The sequence below is a fragment of the Aspergillus sclerotioniger genome (genome assembly GCF_003184525.1).
Source record: "Aspergillus sclerotioniger CBS 115572 chromosome Unknown BO94scaffold_3, whole genome shotgun sequence".
In the NCBI taxonomy this organism is placed as follows: Eukaryota; Fungi; Ascomycota; class Eurotiomycetes; order Eurotiales; family Aspergillaceae; genus Aspergillus; species Aspergillus sclerotioniger.
In genome coordinates this window covers 472,473-490,190 of record NW_020290993.1, presented here as the reverse complement: position 1 = coordinate 490,190, position 17,718 = coordinate 472,473, and the positions used below count along the sequence as shown (strand labels likewise).

Below are 17,718 nucleotides of genomic sequence, written 5' to 3'. Positions count from 1 at the left end.
CCGCTGCGCCGTCTCCCTAAAAGGCTACATCGCAGACCAACCCCTACGCGGCCTGATGCCACAGCCCACACCTGCGCGCAAATCCCTCCTACATCTCCTCCACGGCATGGTAGATCTGCACAGCGAGCCGTCGGCGATCCCTCCGCTCCCAACGACAACCAAGACCGCCACCGGAATCCCGAACGAATCAGCCCCCGCGAGCAACACCGACCAGGACCACAAAAAGCACCTTGCATGGATCTACCCGCTCGTTGTGCGGGCCGTGCCGGTAGCCGGGAAGGAGCAAGATGACGGCGAGGTTCTTCAGGCTCTCGGGAAGGTTTTACATGAGGTTGGTGGTGGTGGGTATGTGTAATGTATAGACGGGATTTTATTTTTCCCGTTTCGTGTGTATGTGTGTCTGGTATTCGATCTTTTGATTAGCTTTGCTTAGCTTGTGGGACGCATTTATAGATGATCGGTTTCATATAGCAAGCGTTGTTTTCTTTGTTTGTCTGATTTTTTTAAAGCCTTGTTGTATGTATGACTAGTATAGTTATTACAATTGCATGTTTCTGAGTGTTAGATTGTGGTTTTTTGTGTTTTGAGGTGCTTGCTGCCTTTTGTCCTTTCGGGCCTGTGAGGAAAGTACATGGGTGGGATTAAGTATAGACATATTCGTAATGAGTTTCATGTTGGTGAGATTTCATGATAAACAGGGTTTGGGTACAGAAGTACAGCGACGGAAGGGTATATGGAGAACATCAAACGAAGCCTGATACAGCAGCCCATGACGGTCTATTCGCTACAATGTGAGATGGATGAATCTCGTGGACTAAGCCGCAGGGGCTGAGATTTGCTGGCTGAATTGGGGCTGATGGTCTCCTCCGCGTCCAGGCCCGGCGGTCGCGGAACCCGCGGGCAGCTGTTGCTGTTGCTGTTGAAGGAGCTGCTGCTGCTGGATCTGTTGCTGCTGAGCGATCTGGGGCGTGATGGCGATTTCGGGAGCTTGACGGTAGAGGACAATTTCGGATTGCTTGAAATACCGGCGGGCATCTGGATAGGTTTGGTGTCAGGTCAGTATCCATACATGTAAATGACGGTCGAAACTTCCGGAAGGTGAAAACGGGAGGGAACTGGGGCCGGTGGGGCCACCACGCGAGACCGTCATCGCTTGAGGTTTAGCGTGGGGGTGGCAATGGGGGTACCCATCTGTGGCCAGATTGCAGCTTCCGGCCCGATCAAGGGTCAATAGCCGACCGGCTAATGACCTGGAAAGTGGGATGCCGTGGGATGCTGTGGGATGGTATGGCCAGGCCAGGAGGTGGGCCGGCGAGCTAGTCACTCTTGCATCCAAGACCTGGTTTCACATGCGTGGGATGACAAGTGGTTCTCCCACGCAAACACCAGGCGGTAATTATGGACGGCAACCGCAAAACAAGACCAAAACGCAAACGAAACTCATATAGATGCAGCAACGTACCTTCGTCGATAAGCACCAGACTGAGGTAATAACGTGTCGAGTACTTCTTGTTCACATCGCGGAAGGTCGGGGTGAGGTCGAATCCTCCGAGGAACAGACGGATGGGAATGGTTTCACCTAGAAGAGGTCAGGAGCTGTCTAGTCGCGATAATCCCGCAAGTGTGACGTGTTGGATGTCTGGGGACCAGACGAGTCCGAGCCACCAACTTACCTCGGGAAGGCGACCCATCCATGATCTGCGTGCAGCAAGTTAGTGCTTTGTACGTTATGCAGAGGTTCGCACTGCATGCAAACATACCTCAAACCGCACCAGCGTCTCACTTTCGTTGTATTGGTTTGGCGCAGAGCCGGTGGTCTCACGTCGGATAATCGACAGTTCCATGTGTTTGATCTTCAACCGCACGAGGAGGAAGTAGATGCGTCCAACAATGACGTCCTTGAGGTGGTACTTGGATTTGGAGTATTCAAACTCGATGTGCAGGCAGTCCTCAATACCGACATCCATCTTGATGGGGCTGTTGGTCTCGGGGGGCATGCGATAGGAGTAGACCCAGAGGTCCTTCTCCCGAATCACATCCGCCATGCGCCTGGAGACCGTCACGCGGACAAAGTATCGTAGCTTGACGTTAATACCGTTGTACGACTCGTATTGCTTTTCAATGTTCTTGAAGTTGAATGGGAAGGTCTGAGGGTGTTGCAGTTCTCCGGGGGCTGCGAGCTCCTGTACCAGCGAGAGGAATTCGTAATGGTTGCCGCGGTCGTAGAACATCTCTGATAGCGAAGTCCATGTCAGCAATTTGCCTCGAAGCGCCAGGGTAGATAGAATATGGAGATGGAGATGCAGTATGCCCATCATGCGAGCCAATGTGCCATACCGATTGTGCCAATGAACTGCACTTTGATGCCGGTGTGCTCCAGGCGCTTTCCATCCTTGGGTCTGACAGTCACAGCTCCCTTAACAGACTCTCCATCCATGTAGAGAGGGACCCTCTCGCGACGGCCCTTGTCGAGCTTGACGTCAACCGTCTGGCGCTCATCGCTGTCTTCGAGGACCACATCGATGTCGAGGGGGGTGGAGAAGAAGAGGGAGGTCATCGTGGGCGAGATTCCAAGGGGTGAGGGAGTTATAAGAGAGTCAATCAGCTGGCAAGAACGCAGTGCACTCGGTAAAGCGGCCTATGGAATGCGATATCACACAATGGCCATGTCGCGCCCGGCTTCATCTGGTTAGACGGCATCTTGACTGCCTGGCGGTGGGATCACCGCCCGTATCATCGCTTAGGTAAGCACACCCGTCACCCATCCATACTATATACTATACCATCTGCCATCCACCACCATCCTCCCTCCTACCATGACTGCGACATCAGGGGAGGATGTCAGTATTAAAGCTCTTTTGTTTGAGCCTCCAATTTGCTAGAAAATGAGATGGCTCTGGTAAATTCCTTTACTAGCAGCGTACGATGCCGGTATTACCATGCTTGTTTCAAAGGATGTGTCAAGTCACAGCAACTATACAACTTCACACCACAAGGTCGACATGGTCCTGAAGGAGGAATTTACTTTTCCGGACGAGGCAGTTTTGTCCGCCATCGCTGTTGCGCAGCAGATGACCGTCACTGAAACACTACGAGAATGAGCCGGAGCACAGAGAAGCAAATATGGCCTGGTTGTACGTTGCGCTGGCAGCAAGACTGCCTGACCACTCCAAGGAGTCCAAGCAGGGAAGTTCGGCGGGGAGTTTACCTGTATTCGATTCGCAGGCCTGCAATCAAAGTTTCCCCAGACTGAGCCACGGCCGCCCGCCTGCACGCCACACCTCCAGCGGTGAGCATGCGGAATCAATCATCGGCTGCCAGATACGACGGCATAGCTCTGACTGGTTCGCAAGAGAAATGGGATTCTGCATCTTTACCCTGGTTTGGTTGGGCCATACTGTCACACAAAAGGCAGTGGAGTTAAACTGAAAGTGATACCAGTGATGGAAGGCTTAGATCTGACCTGTCTTTTGGCAAGTTGGGCTGGCGCGAAAGCTACCCCCAGACTAGACAGGTCTATTTCCCGCAGCGTCCACGGGAACAGATATCGGCAGGTTGGAGAGATGCTTTGTTCGCCAGTCGGATGATGGAGACCGGAGGGTTGAGCTTGGCGAAGCCGATCCTGAACACAGCAGACATCACTCCTATCCGTTGTTGTATCTAATCTGCATGGACTACCGGGGTGATCCAGGTCCCTTTCCCTTTCCTTTTACCTGTGACTGCACGGTGATTAGGGTCCGAGGATGGAATTCCCTGGGAAGCGCCGTGGAAAACGACCCTTTCGGGGACGGTGACCCAATACCCAGAACAGAATAGCGTGGGGGTCCTCGCCATTACCCGTCCCGGTACCGTCAGTGACGGAGCCAGACGTACGAAATTACCATTCCGAATCCCCGGTTGCACAACACCCAGTGACATCATGGCGGATGGCCGGACAAGTGCGCCGTCGCCCTCCATTGGCGCGATGCTGGAATTGACGAGTGCCTGATGAGGTGACACAGATTGCGATAGCCTCGCCAGGCAGACTGACCCTGCGGGAAGAATTCCCCTGTTTCTGCTGCCGGGCAGAGACAGGGTAAAAGGGGGTCCGTGAGATTGTTGCCAATTGCGCGCGTACTTTGTACGAGCGGTATGGAGGTGTGTATGCGACAATACGACATGCTACCGATCGGATCTCCCGCTAATGACCAGACCGCCGGACTCCTGAGTCTTTCCTCATGCCTCATGGCCGGTTTATCCCCCACTCGCCGTTTCGCAGCCCCCCCCACTTGCATGCCCTACTATTGCGCCTGGAACTGCTGCGATTGCATCTGATTCGGTGGCGGCCGTGTTGAATCGGTCCCGATTCACACAGCCATGACGATGCGGTTGGAGTGGAACATTTCTGGCAATTTCCGACCCGCCGTCCAGCCTGATCCATCAAGCAGAACCTGGCTGAATGCTGATATTTGAGTTAGAAAAACTGAAGAAAAACCAGAAAAAACAAGTGCCAATGACTGCCGTGCCCGGCTGACCCACATGGATTTCATACTTGAAGGAGATTTATTATAGCCGCCCTGGAACTATCAATAATCATTTAATCCCTCGCTCTCCTTTATATATAGCCGATGACTCCATTCCCCTCGACTTGTATCATTCTCTTCTCTCAGTTCCTCTTCCTCGTCGGGTGACCCTTGCGCACTATAGACATCCCTCCGTATCCGCTCTCCATACATTCCCTACTTCCCGCTGGTTAAACACCCAATTTATCCACGGTTCGCTAGGACGTCATACATCCCAACTGCGCTTTAACTCAACCTCACAAACCATCCACAATGCTCTCCGCCGGTGAACGGCCCCAACCCGCCATGACCAACGGCGCCGCAGTAGTAGATACCACACGCGGCCCGGTCAACAAAAGCCCACTGTCCAACACCCACAACTCCATGTGGACCAAGACGAGTGCTCCCCAGCCCGAGCAAATCCAACACATCTGGGTCGTGACCGGGCCCGCTGGATGCGGGAAAAGCACCGTAGGAAAGAGCATTCAACAAGCCCTTGGAGTTCCCTTCCTGGAGGGTGATGATGTACGTCTTTACCCCCATCCAACCTTCATCTACACCCACCCATACATACCTACATACAACCCCCACACACCTACACAACCCTATCCAAACCACCCCCACCTCCACCTCTACACCCAACACACACACATATACTAACACCAATCAAAAAAACAGTTCCACCCCCTCCCCAACAAAGAAAAAATGTCCTCCGGCATCCCCCTCACCGACGCCGACAGATGGGACTGGCTCATATCTCTCCGCAACGCCGCCATCTCCGCGCTCTCCCCCAGCGAAGCCAACAACTTCCACCCCCCGTCGGGCGTCGTGGTCGCCTGTTCAGCCCTGAAGCAGAAATACCGGGACGTGATGCGGGTCGCGGCGTACGGGTCCCCGTCTGTGCAAATCCACTTTATATACTTGAAGCTGGATGAGCAGATGTTGTTGCAGAGGGTGATGAATCGGCAGGCGCATTATATGAAGAGTAGTATGGTGCAGTCGCAGTTGCAGGATTTGGAGGAGCCGTTGGGTGAGTGGGATGCTCTCACGGTGGATGTTAGGGCCGATCAGGGGGAGGTGCAGAAGGAGGTGTTGGGGTTGGTGGCGGGGGTGTTGGCGGGGTATCATCATTGAATGATTGAAGGAATTTGGATTTGCTTTGTTTTGTTGTTTGGGTTTGGGGTTTGATGGGGTTGGGGTGTTTTTGTTTTGTTTTTTGTTTTTGTTTTAGGTTTGGGTTTGGTTTGGGTTTGGTTTGGTTTGGTTTGGTTTGATAGAGATTTGTTTTTTGTTGGGTTGAGGGAGTTTTAGTTTGTGGGTTGGTTGGTTGATTGGTTGGTTGATACCTTGGTTTTCTTTTGGATATATAGTTGTGTTTTGCTTATGATTGGTTTACTATGTTTTGGAATGAATGTGGTTAAGTATGATAAATGTATCTCCGGTTGGTGTTTTCTTAGAGCAAACTACGGGAACGTGCCTAGGATGGGTAGGTTGTATACTATGAGTCGGTGTGTTTCCTGGTGGCTCGAATAGAAACGAAGAGAATACATACTAGATTGTTGATGGACATGACATGGTATGCTTCTCACCTCTTTGGGAGAGTCATGATACCAACATAGAACGAGAGAAGGAGAAGGAAATGAAAGGCAAGGAAAAGAAAGACGCTCAGGCATCGCTTCACATTCTAGTCATTGAGGCAACCTCATCCTGCTCGCTTGACCGTCCTTACGTACCGGAGAAAACAAACAAATACACAAAATAAACAATGTGCAAAGCCCCAGGAAGGTTTGAACCAAGAACCTTGACCGACTCGAGCGCTTGTCAATCTTCTGCGTATCTGGACTGGGAATAACCACCACCTGCTGCTGATTACGGGATCCTGTCTTAGATATCACCGCAGAAGACCTTGATCCATCTCTCAAATTCATCTTTCCACTTCTTTTCCTTCAGATCGATGGTTTCGCCACCGGCAATGAGAGGGATAAGCCGACGACTAGGCTCGGGATTTGTGCATTGCGAAGCCGCCTCAACCAGATACGGGTGAGCATCGGCTCCGAGAGTCGGGGCCTCCGCACACTGGTAGACATAGAAGAATAGCCTGATCCTTGTGGAAAATGCCAGAATCATGGGATGTCCTGGGACGGAGACTGCATTGTCGGTCTTGCTTGGCCTCTTTTGGGAGTGAAGATGATGCAAAGCATACTTCATCATCACATCCCACTCTTGAGGACTTTCATCATGCGCATGGCGGATAAAGCAGTTTAATCCGTTGTGATAATAATCCATGCGTAGCTGACGGAACTTTGGGGGAAGAAGACAGCTGTAGCTCGCGCCACGAATTAGGGCGGAGCTGTACATCCTACTAGGCGCTGCACCGATGCTCTGAATTATGTTGGCGAGATACTTACCCCAGCCACATTCCAGTGACCCGACATACATATAATCTTCAATGTCAAATAGACGCTCGGGTGCGGAGTCATGGTAGTCGGTGCTGAAATAATGACACTCCCTGTGAAGTATTAGGCTTGCCTAACCTGGAGGACCATCGTAACTTACTGTTTGGGCATCTCTATCTTCTTCGAGTAAGGGAGTGACCTCGAAGTCGCCTCTGAGAAGCACAGGCGCAAGTCATCCAAGACGGTCCGCCTGGTGGAACTTTCTATCCCAATTACGGGACTCAAGTTCAGTCCTTTACTTCTGGCGGTGCTAGGCCACATTTGTGACGTGCGCTTTTCCAGTTTGGAGTGGATCTTCTTCCCTGATTGCAAATCTTCCAAGATGAAGCTTCCTTCGGAGGAGTCGAAGCCAACAACAGCGTATTCATCATTTAAGCGAAGCTCCCGGTCACTGAGTCTTCGAGAGTATGCTGACACTGTACCAAGTGCACGATAGGTCTGGGTATCAGAGAGCTTCATAATGGCCCCCAGAACCTCATTGGGGAAGATAGTCGAATGTGTACCTTTTAGATCATGATGGGTAGCTGCATCGAAGAATCGCAAAGTTGCAAGAAAGGCACTCACTGCCTGCCTCTTCTGCACTTGAAAGCCCCTTGTTCCTGTTCGAGGGCCATTTGCATATCGAGAGTTTTCGTCGTCGAAGTCAATTAGAGCCATCAAAGGAGACCTGTTAACATGGATGGTGCCATCCGAGCCCTTTTGGACATGAAGCAACACCACATCTATAATTGAGAATACCATGGCATAGAAGCCTACGAGTCCCTGTTTCAGACCAGCCTCCACAACCTCGGCAACGGACGCCTCTTCAACCTCGACCGAGTCCAGCCCAGAAGCCAGATACACAAGTACATTTTTCAGCCAGTACATTCTGCCTTCAGGTGCTGAGCCAGGCCGGACGCCCGGAAGGTGAGACTCGTATAAGAACCGTGGAAGGATGGTTACGGGGTGGCAAGATGCTGTCAGGCTGGGAGAAACATTGCGACGATCCAGGTAGTAGCCTTCCCCTATATGGTTTTGGTCGAAGTTGCGAATGCATTCAAAAGACACCTCACCAGCAGCAACAGATAACACAGCAAAGGCGATCTCCCTGAACGCGAAGTGACTGGGTTCCCATTCCAGCACGTAACCATCCAGGAGTTCTCTATATTGATCATTGATAAGCGAGAAGGTAGCATCCAGCAAGGATTCGCGTGTCACGGAAATATCATCTTGATTGTAGAAGGTCTCCAGTGCGATCACACAGACATCGAATTGGTGGTATCTCTCTTTCGAGGCGCTGTCTATTTCTGGCTTCCAGATAAGATCAGCAACTAGCTCTTTGGGCGTGCAACTATCGGCTACCCGACGGTGCCGATGATCTGTGCCAAGGTACTTGATCCAGGCATCCCCATGGGGAATCTTGTTCAATGAGAGATGCAGGGAGTTATCAATGGTTAAAACTTCCCGGTCTAGGTCAAGTGTGTAGGTCCACTCAATACACAAATCAGCTAAGCCTGGAAGCACTGCTTGTAAAGGGGGCAGTTCGAGCCGGTCATCGACAGCCCAGAAGCTCTTTGTATACCGTTCAATCAGAGCGACACTGGAGTCTTCATGCTGGCTTGTTTGGATGGTGACAGGAAGAGCCTGTGTTTCAAGCTGCTTAACAAGCTGAGCATAGACCCCCCGCATAAATTGGAACCATTCTGACCGGGGGTTAACTGAATAATGCGCAGACTCACACAGGGTAGCAAATAACTTACCTTGGTATTTCTCTGGATCCTGGGGTATCTCGTTTACTATAGCAACGCCTAAGCCCTCAGGGTAGCTGTCAAGCTGGTTATAGTAGACGAAGTATCGACCGCAGCAGCGGATGAAGAAAAGGCCCCGGGTACCCATGGCGGTTAGAAAGGGGCTCAAAAGTGGTCAAGCAGAGAGAACTTTGAGGGAAAGAAGATGGAAAAAGTAAGCGGAGCTGTAGTTGAATAGGAGGAGATGCGGGGTTAAGGGTGGGAAAGGCAAGTGAATGTGGCTTGGAAGTCGGTTGAAAGCCATTCTCCAGGCTCCAGCACATCCACCCAACACACGGTGCGTAAATAAAGCGCAGACAGAACGCAAGGGGATGCTTTAGAAGGATGGGAAAGACAAGAGAAAGCAGTGGAAGGTGCGGCTTATATCACGTTCCTCTAGAGCGGCATAAACAGACAGTCTCCGACAGTCTCCTACAACAGGCAACCACCTCCTGCAGGCTGCTACCTCCGCCTGATTTGGATCGCATGATGCAATCAGTCCAACTACAATATTTTTCATGGTGGAAACTTCCATCAAATTGGGTGCAAACATGTGCTTCATTCACAGTCCTCTATGTATGTAGCCTTCAGAGCTAATTATCAACCATCACGGACGAAATTATCGGGCTATGTCTATGTATAAGCTATCGCAAGCTCAAAAGCATCTGCTCTGGCGATTCAATGAGTTGCCGGACCACGTTGGCCATCCGGGCCATGGTCGCACCGTCCACCACTCGATGATCGGCACTCCAACTAAAGTTCACCAGCTCGCCTTTCGTAATATGGCCTGCATCATCGAAAACAGGTACTGTTCTGGCCTTGCCAATGCCAAGGATCGCCATCTCATTCGGTATGACTACCGGTGAGACGTATGTACCTCCGATATTACCGATATTGGAAACAGTGATTGTGCCACCGCTGAGATCTGCAGGTGTAAGTTTCCCTTCTTTTGCGCGTGCATTCAAGCGCACGATTTCCGAGGCAATGTCTAGGATTGAGCGACTACCGACATCCTTGATGTTGGGGACCAACAGCCCCTGAGGAGTGTCCATGGCGACGCCGATGTTGTGTTTTGACCGCATGATCAACCTCGGTTTGGCAGAATCACTTGTGTCAATCTTTGCATTGAGGAGCGGGTACTCGTTCAGAGCGAGAGACATGGCCTTTATGACAAAGGAAAGCAAGCTGATTTTCCTGGGGTCTTTGGGATCATTGGCTAGCTTCTTCCTTATCACCGTGACAGTGTCAATGTTAAGCTCATCCGTGTAAAGGAATTGTGGAGTTTCCAAGGTCCGCGTCATGGTTTTGAACATCTGAGACTGGATTGGCGTCAGTTTAGCTACTGTCTCATCCTGCACTTCCGAGACTGTAGACAGCGCTGCAGGTGCCAAGTCCCGCTGTGCAATAAATCGCTGCACGTCTTCCTTCAGGACGCGGCCATCTTTGCCTGTTCCTCGAACATCTTCAATGTTCACACTGTGTATCTTCAGCAGTCCACGAACGGCTGGAGTAGCCAATGTTGCATACGGCGACTTGTATGTATTATTGGTGCTTTCTTTCGCCGGAGTAGATGTAGCTTGGACAGGCTGCAGTGGTCTGGACTCTGTGGGTGCAGGGGTGGCTGGTACCGGCTCGATTTTGGGTGCAGGTGGTGGGCTATCGTCCGGATACTTCCCTGCCTCAACTTCTATATCGCAGAGTGCCTATAAAACAAGATAAGAAGTTAGTGAGACCACCTCGTGTGCATTCTACACGTGAATTATTCTCGTTACCTTCCCGGTAGGGACTGTGTCATCCGCCTGGAAATGGAGCTTCTTGACCACGCCTTCGTACCTCGAGGTGATCTATAGCCGTTAGCTGGATTTCGAGGATAATATCATAAGAATGAAGGAACCCACGTCATCTACTGCTTTATCCGACTGGTATTGACAGAGAGGCTTCCACTCCTCAATATATGCCCCCTCCTCAACGTACCATTGAATAATCTGGACTTCCGTTATCCCTGCGGGGTGAAAGGGGGGTAAGCAACCGACAATAAAAGCGCATGGAATGAGGGCGAAGGAACGAGATGGGGGCAATGTAGAATGTCAACATACCTTCACCCACATCCTTTAGTACCTGAGACTTAATCCCCCACAGAGGCAAGGCAGCATGGAATTGGCGACGAGGAAGAGGTAATGTCTGGCACCGGAAGGCCCTTGGCCTCTGACATGACCGGAGAGCCCAGGAAAAGCTTCCACTAGAGCGCAGGATATTCATGGTCAATCCGGTGTCAGTTCGAGGATGTCAAAGACTGGGATCATATGGGGGAAGAGAAATGAAGGCAGCATTCCGGCTGCACGATGGGTGATAGGGAGCAGGCAAGTATGCCCTGTTATCCAGGTGTCGCCGACGGCCGACGGTAACCGACGCCCAGCATCATGCCACGTGATGTTACTCCGCATTTCCACCTCCGCCCGCACTCCGGGCCGCCAGTTGTTCCACTTCCGCCATTAAAGCCTGGCACGTGCGGGCCGATCTATACCAGTCAATTGCCTGCTTTCTCTCCATCTCAGACTCCTAATAAACCTCGGCGCGGCTGACTCTAAGAGTTTACAAAGATGTATGGCCGATCGTGGGTAAGCGTGACAGTTCGCGCTCAGCGGAAGTTTATTAAGGGTCGACCATCGCTTTGACAAAACAAAACACACAGTCCACTGTCTGGATTACCCACCCCAAGGTTTCCTAGTTTCGATGGGGATTCTAGGGTGATTGCTAGATAATCAACAACCAAACCAGTCAAGACGCCGCACTGGGCTGTATTAATCCTGGGGTTTGGGGGAGGTGAGACCAACCGTCAGCTGAACCTCCCTTGGCATGTTCTTCGGGTGGTGGATCGGGATTACGGGAAGCCTTACGACGCAGGGCTGATCATCATCAACCACTTCGACTCCCTCGGTGATGGCGTGGGCCAAGATAGCAAACATTGACATCCTGACTCGCAAACTCCGTGAGATCCAATTCGCCTATGTACTTGGGCGGGCTTTGATCTGGTTCGCATTCGTGCCCCTGGAAACGGTCCAGCCCCGGCGTACCGCCTCGGCGGGAGATCCTACACCAGTGGATGCCGGTCTTCATTGGCGCAGTCCCTATCAGAATCCCCATACCACCAGGCACCCCAGCTTACCCAGGCCAATAACGGGCCTTGATTTCGCCCAGACAGCCCTGATACCTCAGCCTTTTCCTTGGGGTCAGCTCCCCTTCGCCAGCCTGCTAAATTATAAAGTTTAGTTGATCGGTTCTGCTAGAAATCTGTCCTAAATGCCTTGTTTACTCCACCGTCCACGGCGACGCCAACCACATAACAACGCAACATCCGCGCTACAAAGCGATCGAGGGGAAAATATGGAGGCCGAACATCTTACCATTCGCAATCTTACGTCCACTCCAATCACATTGAAGCATATCGAACGCTTCCATGCGCCTGGGAGATCTTTTGACGATGTCCATACCTTTGCCAGGAATTTCACACGGGTTTTGACCAATGTTACACGCGCGGATACGCCAGTTGCAGCGTTGACCGATGATACCCAGCCTTTTGTTCAAGAAGATGTTGATATCCATGTTGCACCTTTTGAGTCGGTCCAGACCGAGCTTCCCCCGTTTATTGATTCGAAAAAGGAGCGAATGCGCTGGGTCTTCGAGGTGGAAGGGGAACGGCATCAAATTCAGACCCCAGTCCCGACTACTGAAACTGCTACTATGAAAGCGCTGTGCGATGACCCTAAGTTCAAGTTGACCGGAATTTACGTGACAGCAGCATCCCACCTCACTCTATACTCTTCAGCCAATTTGAATGCCTGGATGGGCGAGCTAAAGGATGACACACTGCTTTCCTCTCTTTCGATTCCAGGCACGCACAACTCCCCAACCTGCCATGTTGCGGCACCGTCTGTTCGGTGCCAAGCAGTCAGCCCTCAGGAACAGCTCAGGAACGGTGTTCGATTCTTCGATATCCGAGTGCAGCCTCAATATCCAGAAGACCCCGAAAAAGATGAACTTGTCCTTGTGCACAGCGTCTTCCCCATCTCTTTAACCGGCAACAAATACTTCCGCGAGTTGATGCGTGAAGTTGACGAGTTCCTCGAGAACAACCCCTCAGAAACACTTATCATCTCCCTCAAACGCGAAGGCCCAGGAAACCATACCGATGAACAGTTGAGTAGGATCATCAACGACCATTACGCACATTCAGAAAGCAGGTGGTACACAGAGCCCAAGATCCCCACCCTAGGTGAAGTACGCGGAAAGGTCGTTCTCGTGCGTCGGTTCAACATCCTGGACGACCTGAAAGAAATGCATGACGGAAAGGGGTGGTGCATCGATGCCAGTGGTTGGGCGGATAATTGCTCTGAAGCCACCTGTCCCAGCGGACAGCTCTGCATTCAAGATTTCTACGAGGTCATGGAAACCAAGAACATCGACAAGAAGATCCAGTATGTGCGGGAGCAATGTGAACGCGCAGGCCGGACTCAATACCCGTTCGGTGTGCTTCCAGATCCTCTAGCAACACAAGCACATCCCTTCTATGTCAATTTCCTGAGCGCCAGCAACTTCTGGAAAATGGGAACTTGGCCCGAGAAGATCGCAGCCAAGCTGAATCCCGCCACCGTGGAGCATCTATGCAGGATGCACGGAGAAGGTGACGGGGACTGGTCCACTGGTATCCTTGTTACAGACTGGGTGGGCTTAGATGGTGATTGGGATCTTGTTCGATGCATCGTGGGTATGAATGCCCGGCTTCTGTGGAGACAGTTGCAGGATGACGAGCAACACAGTGACAGCGATTAGAGGGCTGTTTGAACAGGAGTCGTGCAAAATGACACTATGATTTGTTGCGTATAATTACCCCGTTTTCTCTCTGTGACAGAGCTGATGAAAGGATTCAATTATTCAAGAGGCAGTATCTTCTTTCGGTAGCCGAAGTCAAGACAAAGGATTACATTAAGTATCTACACAAAAGCAACTTGCAATAGCAGATTTACCAATGACAGAACAGACGAAAGGAGTATATAATTGTACCTAGAACTATGACTCCGGTTCTAATGAAACTTCATGTGCTAAAACAATCATGGTCTTGAAGGGTAAAAGGAAAAAATGGGGGAAATACACGGCATTTTATTATACATGGAAAGCCCGGGAGACGAAACAGGTTATACTGTTCAAGCAGACTCACCCTTGTCCTCACCCTCGGGCTTAGGGTTCTCCTTCTCCTCCATATCCTGCTTTCTGCTCTCAATTGTAAAGTAAAGGCTCTTGCCAGCACCCTCCAGAGTACTCGTAATGCTGGATCCCATGCTCTGCAGGGCCATGACAAGCTGTGACCGCAAGCCATCCATACCGCCCTCGATACTGGTGACCCACTTGGCCTGCTCGACGTCGAAGACCTGGCCGTCCATACGAGCAGCAATCAGAGACAGCTTGTTCAAACCGTTCTGAGTGGGCAGCTCATGCCAGCCCGGGTTGGCCTTTCGCGTGGGCGTAGGAAGCCCAACGGACTTGGGAGCCAGAACCTGCAACGCGGCCTTCAGGTGTTCGGGGGAGACGTGAGGGATGGTGAGCACGGCCACGGGTCCGATAAGGAGTTGCGTAAGCTCATGTCTGCCCTTCGTGTTCCGGATGGCGTTATGGACAGCGCGGGAAAGGTCGTGGGAGAGAGACGGGTCGTCGCGCGATCCGACGAGGGAGATTTCGGCAGATGTTTGCGTGACGGGGTCGACTGCTCTGGGGACCTTGCTGTTTTCTAGCGCGGCCTGGTTGGGTCGGAAGTATTCCACAATGCGGAGGGCGACCTCGAAGATGCGCGTCTGGACGGTCTGGATCTTGATGTGCGGAGCCAAGGCTGGGGCGGTCCGGCCCTCCGAGGCAATCTGCTCGTCCACTTTCTGCATGGCCTTGCTCAGCTCTCGGCGGATGGCGGACCATTCGATTGATTGGAGGTTGTCGTGCTGCAGGAAGACCATGAGAGGCGAGGTGCGGATGATAGAGGTGTATTGTCGGAGGAGCTGGGACCGGCGGTATTCGGGGTTTCGGTGCGAAGGAGGCTGCGAGGGAGGGAATTGGGCGATGGGGACGGGGGAGTGTGTCATTTGTTCGATTGATGCGGCCGGGGTCGTCGCTGTGGCTGCGGTGCTGGCATATCTGGCAGCAATCGGGAGCTCATGCTGATAGAGCCTCTGTCGGCGGACCGGCTGGGAGATGCGGCCGCTGGAGAGGCGTACGCGAGGCGGCATTGTGGAGGTAGAAGAGGAGAGTCGGGGAGCGAGGGCAATTGAGGATGGTGCAGCACAGCGGGCAGATCGAAGCCGGACGAGATCAGTCCAAGCCCGTGGAATTGGCGATACCGGCGACAAGAGCAGCGTCTGGAGGATTGCCGGCTGGACGAAAATATGGCACGAAATCTTGAGGTCCCAAAGCGGGTTAGCCTAGGCCATGGGCGGTAGGATTCTGCCGGGCGCAAACGATGACTCTTTGTTCTGCGGTCAGCGGCGCGACCCAAACTCCCGAATCCTCCGTCTTACTTCCTGATCCTGAGGGGCCCTGTGAGGAAACCGTGACTCAATTGATTATATAGGGGCTTTTTCAGTGTTTTGTTCTCAATTGTTCCAGCTCAAGGCAAAATGTCCGCCCAAACCCACGACCAGAAGCCGCAGCATGTCTCCATCTCACCCCTCCTCAAGAGACTCGCATACCCCGCTACGGAACGCCGGGTTGAAGCTTCTGAGATTGCTTCAGCATTCGCCCTGATTTTCGAAGACGGTATTTCCCATATCCAGACGGCAGCCCTCCTGACACTCTTGCACTCCACGGGATTGGACCGTGATGCCGAAGTCATCGCCAAGTGCTCCCACCGCATGCGCGATGCCGCTCGCCAGGTTGACCGGCCTACTTTGAAGGCTGCTATCAGTTCGCGGGCCAAGAAGGAGGGTAACTACAGGGGTGGTCTGGTAAGTGATATCAGCTGTGTCTAGCGCTAAATTGGACCATACACCTGACGTTTTGGTGCGCCTCTAGTGTGATATTGTTGGTACCGGTGGAGATTCGCATTCTACCTTCAACATTTCCACAACCTCTTCGATCATCGCTTCCCCTCTTCTCATGACCGCCAAACACGGTAACCGGGCGCAGACCTCTTTCTCCGGATCCGCCGACGTCCTGAACGCCATTACTCCCGTTCCCCCGAAGATTGGCGCAATCACCGCCGAGAACCTAAGCCAGGTCTATGCCGAGACCAACTACTCCTTCCTCTTTGCCCCCAACTTCCACTTTGGAATGATGTACGCGGACCCTGTGCGTCGTGGACTCGGACTCCGGACAATCTTCAACCTGATGGGACCGCTCGCCAACCCAGTGGATTGGGCCATCGAGGCGCGTGTTGTTGGTGTGGCTTACCAGAGCTTGGGACCGGTGTTTGTGGAGGCTTTGCGACAGAATGGCTGCAAGAAGGCGCTTGTTGTTTGCGGTGAAGAGGATTTGGATGAGATCAGCTGCGCAGGAAAGACAAACTGCTGGCAATTATCGGAATATCCTAACCCTGCCTATGACAACTCCCACGATGATGATTGCTCCTGTGATGACGAAGAGGTCCCCCGCACTCTGGTCAAGATGGAAACGTTCCAATTGGAGCCGGCCGATTTCGGCCTGCCAACCCATCCCCTTTCCGATGTGGGTGGCAGAAAGATGCCCAAGGACAACGCAGCTAAGCTTATGAGCATTCTGCGGAATGAGCTGCCTCGTGACGACCCAATCCTGAGCTTTGTGCTTATGAACGTGGGCGCCCTTCTGACGGTGTCGGGTATCTGCGAAGCGGACACTAGCAACATGGGCCCTGGCGATGACGGCCAGGTCATCACCGAGCGTGGCCCCGGTGGTGGACGCTGGAAGGAGGGCGTTCGGCGAGCTCGGTGGGCCGTCGAGAGCGGCGCCGCGCTCAAGTCCTTCGAGCACTTCATTGAAGTCACGAACAAACTCTAATTACACCTTCAAGTATAAATCCTTGATTCTCATCTTCTCATGTTTCTTTGTTCTTCCAGCACTCCGTCGCCAAAATGAAAAGCCACGGCTTGAATATAGGAATTTTGGGTATTTATAGATAGTATAGGGTAGTTGTAACCGCCAACGCGCATTGGCTATGACGAAGTCATGGTATAATCCTTGCAGATACGAATTAATTGCCTGGACAAGGTGATGACTCCAAAGCAAACTGCATCCGTCCTCGACAAGAAAGCCACTCGCACATTCCTCCATCTGCCTCCTACCCCTCCAACCCAACCAACAAAACAAGCAACAGAAAAGAAACTCCCAAGCGCCACCAAATGCACATCATTGTAAACGCAATCAGAACCAGGCGCAAGCCCAGCCCCTCTCCTCCCATAACATCACACCACACCGAATCTTATCGCATCGCATCGAATGAAAAACCGGTTCACCGCGCCTCGAACTGAACCATTCTACACACACAAACCCCATGTCAGCATACATCTCACACCCTCCAAAGAAAACACCAAAAACGGAAAGAGGGAAAAAAAAAAGTCTCACCTCTTCGTCCTCTCCTTATACAAAACCCGATGACCGCACTCCTTACACCGGATCTGATCTCCTCTCTTCAAAGAAACACGGGAATTGCATTCGCCGCACAGGTACGCGACCACCGGACCGTCCAGAGACCCGGCGCCAGCGTCACCGCCACTGAAGGCGTTCTGGGCGCCCATGTTGGGGACTTGGTATTGTTCGCGAGACATGGTTGTTGGTGGTGGAGTAGTGGGAGAGGTAGGTTGGTTGGTGGGTAAGTGGATTGTTGGGTTGGTGTTGTCGGGGAGGTAAAGTGATGGGTTGGTTTGTTCTGGAACTTTTTTGGGTTGCTGGATGCGGTTAGGGTGATGGGGTGGGATAGGTAAGCAGGTAAGGTGGGTGGGT

At 52.2% G+C, this 17,718-nt stretch overlaps 9 protein-coding genes across 9 annotated transcripts; 4 read left to right on the top strand and 5 right to left on the bottom strand.

The window, feature by feature from the left end:
- Positions 1–55: 55 nt before the first annotated feature.
- Positions 56–355, top strand: BO94DRAFT_581403 (uncharacterized protein; the record flags this gene model as incomplete). Its single annotated transcript, XM_025615402.1, has 1 exon — positions 56–355. The coding sequence occupies one exon, from the start codon at positions 56–58 to the stop codon at positions 353–355; it is 300 nt and encodes a 99-aa protein (XP_025471820.1).
- Positions 356–509: 154 nt separating this feature from the next.
- Positions 510–2,800, bottom strand: BO94DRAFT_483538 (vacuolar protein sorting-associated protein 26). Its single transcript, XM_025608923.1, has 5 exons — positions 2,338–2,800; positions 1,761–2,233; positions 1,674–1,698; positions 1,463–1,579; positions 510–1,035 (listed from the first exon to the last, which is right to left on the bottom strand). The coding sequence occupies exons 1-5, from the start codon at positions 2,555–2,557 to the stop codon at positions 815–817; spliced, it is 1,056 nt and encodes a 351-aa protein (XP_025471819.1). The 5' UTR covers positions 2,558–2,800; the 3' UTR covers positions 510–814.
- Positions 2,801–4,544: 1,744 nt separating this feature from the next.
- BO94DRAFT_216831 (gluconokinase) lies at positions 4,545–6,028 on the top strand. Its single transcript, XM_025606200.1, has 2 exons — positions 4,545–5,066; positions 5,220–6,028. Exons 1-2 carry the CDS (start codon positions 4,815–4,817, stop codon positions 5,673–5,675), a joined length of 708 nt encoding a protein of 235 aa, XP_025471818.1. The 5' UTR covers positions 4,545–4,814; the 3' UTR covers positions 5,676–6,028.
- On the bottom strand, positions 6,028–9,105 carry BO94DRAFT_530944 (uncharacterized protein). The gene is made up of 3 exons (XM_025610789.1): positions 8,737–9,105; positions 7,098–8,679; positions 6,028–7,050 (listed from the first exon to the last, which is right to left on the bottom strand). The coding sequence occupies exons 1-3, from the start codon at positions 8,870–8,872 to the stop codon at positions 6,426–6,428; spliced, it is 2,343 nt and encodes a 780-aa protein (XP_025471817.1). The 5' UTR covers positions 8,873–9,105; the 3' UTR covers positions 6,028–6,425.
- Positions 9,106–9,287: 182 nt separating this feature from the next.
- BO94DRAFT_562751 (putative 2-oxo acid dehydrogenases acyltransferase) lies at positions 9,288–11,114 on the bottom strand. The gene is made up of 4 exons (XM_025614314.1): positions 10,860–11,114; positions 10,662–10,765; positions 10,536–10,607; positions 9,288–10,466 (listed from the first exon to the last, which is right to left on the bottom strand). The coding sequence occupies exons 1-4, from the start codon at positions 11,020–11,022 to the stop codon at positions 9,408–9,410; spliced, it is 1,398 nt and encodes a 465-aa protein (XP_025471816.1). The 5' UTR covers positions 11,023–11,114; the 3' UTR covers positions 9,288–9,407.
- Positions 11,115–12,147: 1,033 nt separating this feature from the next.
- Positions 12,148–13,593, top strand: BO94DRAFT_542327 (phosphatidylinositol-specific phospholipase C; the record flags this gene model as incomplete). The annotated part of the gene is made up of 1 exon (XM_025613090.1): positions 12,148–13,593. The coding sequence occupies one exon, from the start codon at positions 12,148–12,150 to the stop codon at positions 13,591–13,593; it is 1,446 nt and encodes a 481-aa protein (XP_025471815.1).
- Positions 13,594–13,793: 200 nt separating this feature from the next.
- On the bottom strand, positions 13,794–15,173 carry BO94DRAFT_530941 (mitochondrial 54S ribosomal protein uL10m). The gene has a single exon (XM_025610788.1). The coding sequence runs from the start codon at positions 15,033–15,035 to the stop codon at positions 13,965–13,967; it is 1,071 nt and encodes a 356-aa protein (XP_025471814.1). The 5' UTR covers positions 15,036–15,173; the 3' UTR covers positions 13,794–13,964.
- Positions 15,174–15,322: 149 nt separating this feature from the next.
- On the top strand, positions 15,323–16,969 carry BO94DRAFT_530940 (anthranilate phosphoribosyltransferase). Its single transcript, XM_025610787.1, has 2 exons — positions 15,323–15,749; positions 15,817–16,969. The coding sequence occupies exons 1-2, from the start codon at positions 15,423–15,425 to the stop codon at positions 16,774–16,776; spliced, it is 1,287 nt and encodes a 428-aa protein (XP_025471813.1). The 5' UTR covers positions 15,323–15,422; the 3' UTR covers positions 16,777–16,969.
- On the bottom strand, positions 16,810–17,577 carry BO94DRAFT_530939 (Rpo12/RPC10 RNA polymerase subunit family protein). Its single transcript, XM_025610786.1, has 2 exons — positions 17,341–17,577; positions 16,810–17,252 (listed from the first exon to the last, which is right to left on the bottom strand). The coding sequence occupies exons 1-2, from the start codon at positions 17,541–17,543 to the stop codon at positions 17,228–17,230; spliced, it is 228 nt and encodes a 75-aa protein (XP_025471812.1). The 5' UTR covers positions 17,544–17,577; the 3' UTR covers positions 16,810–17,227.
- Between the last annotated feature and the right edge of the window lie 141 nt (positions 17,578–17,718).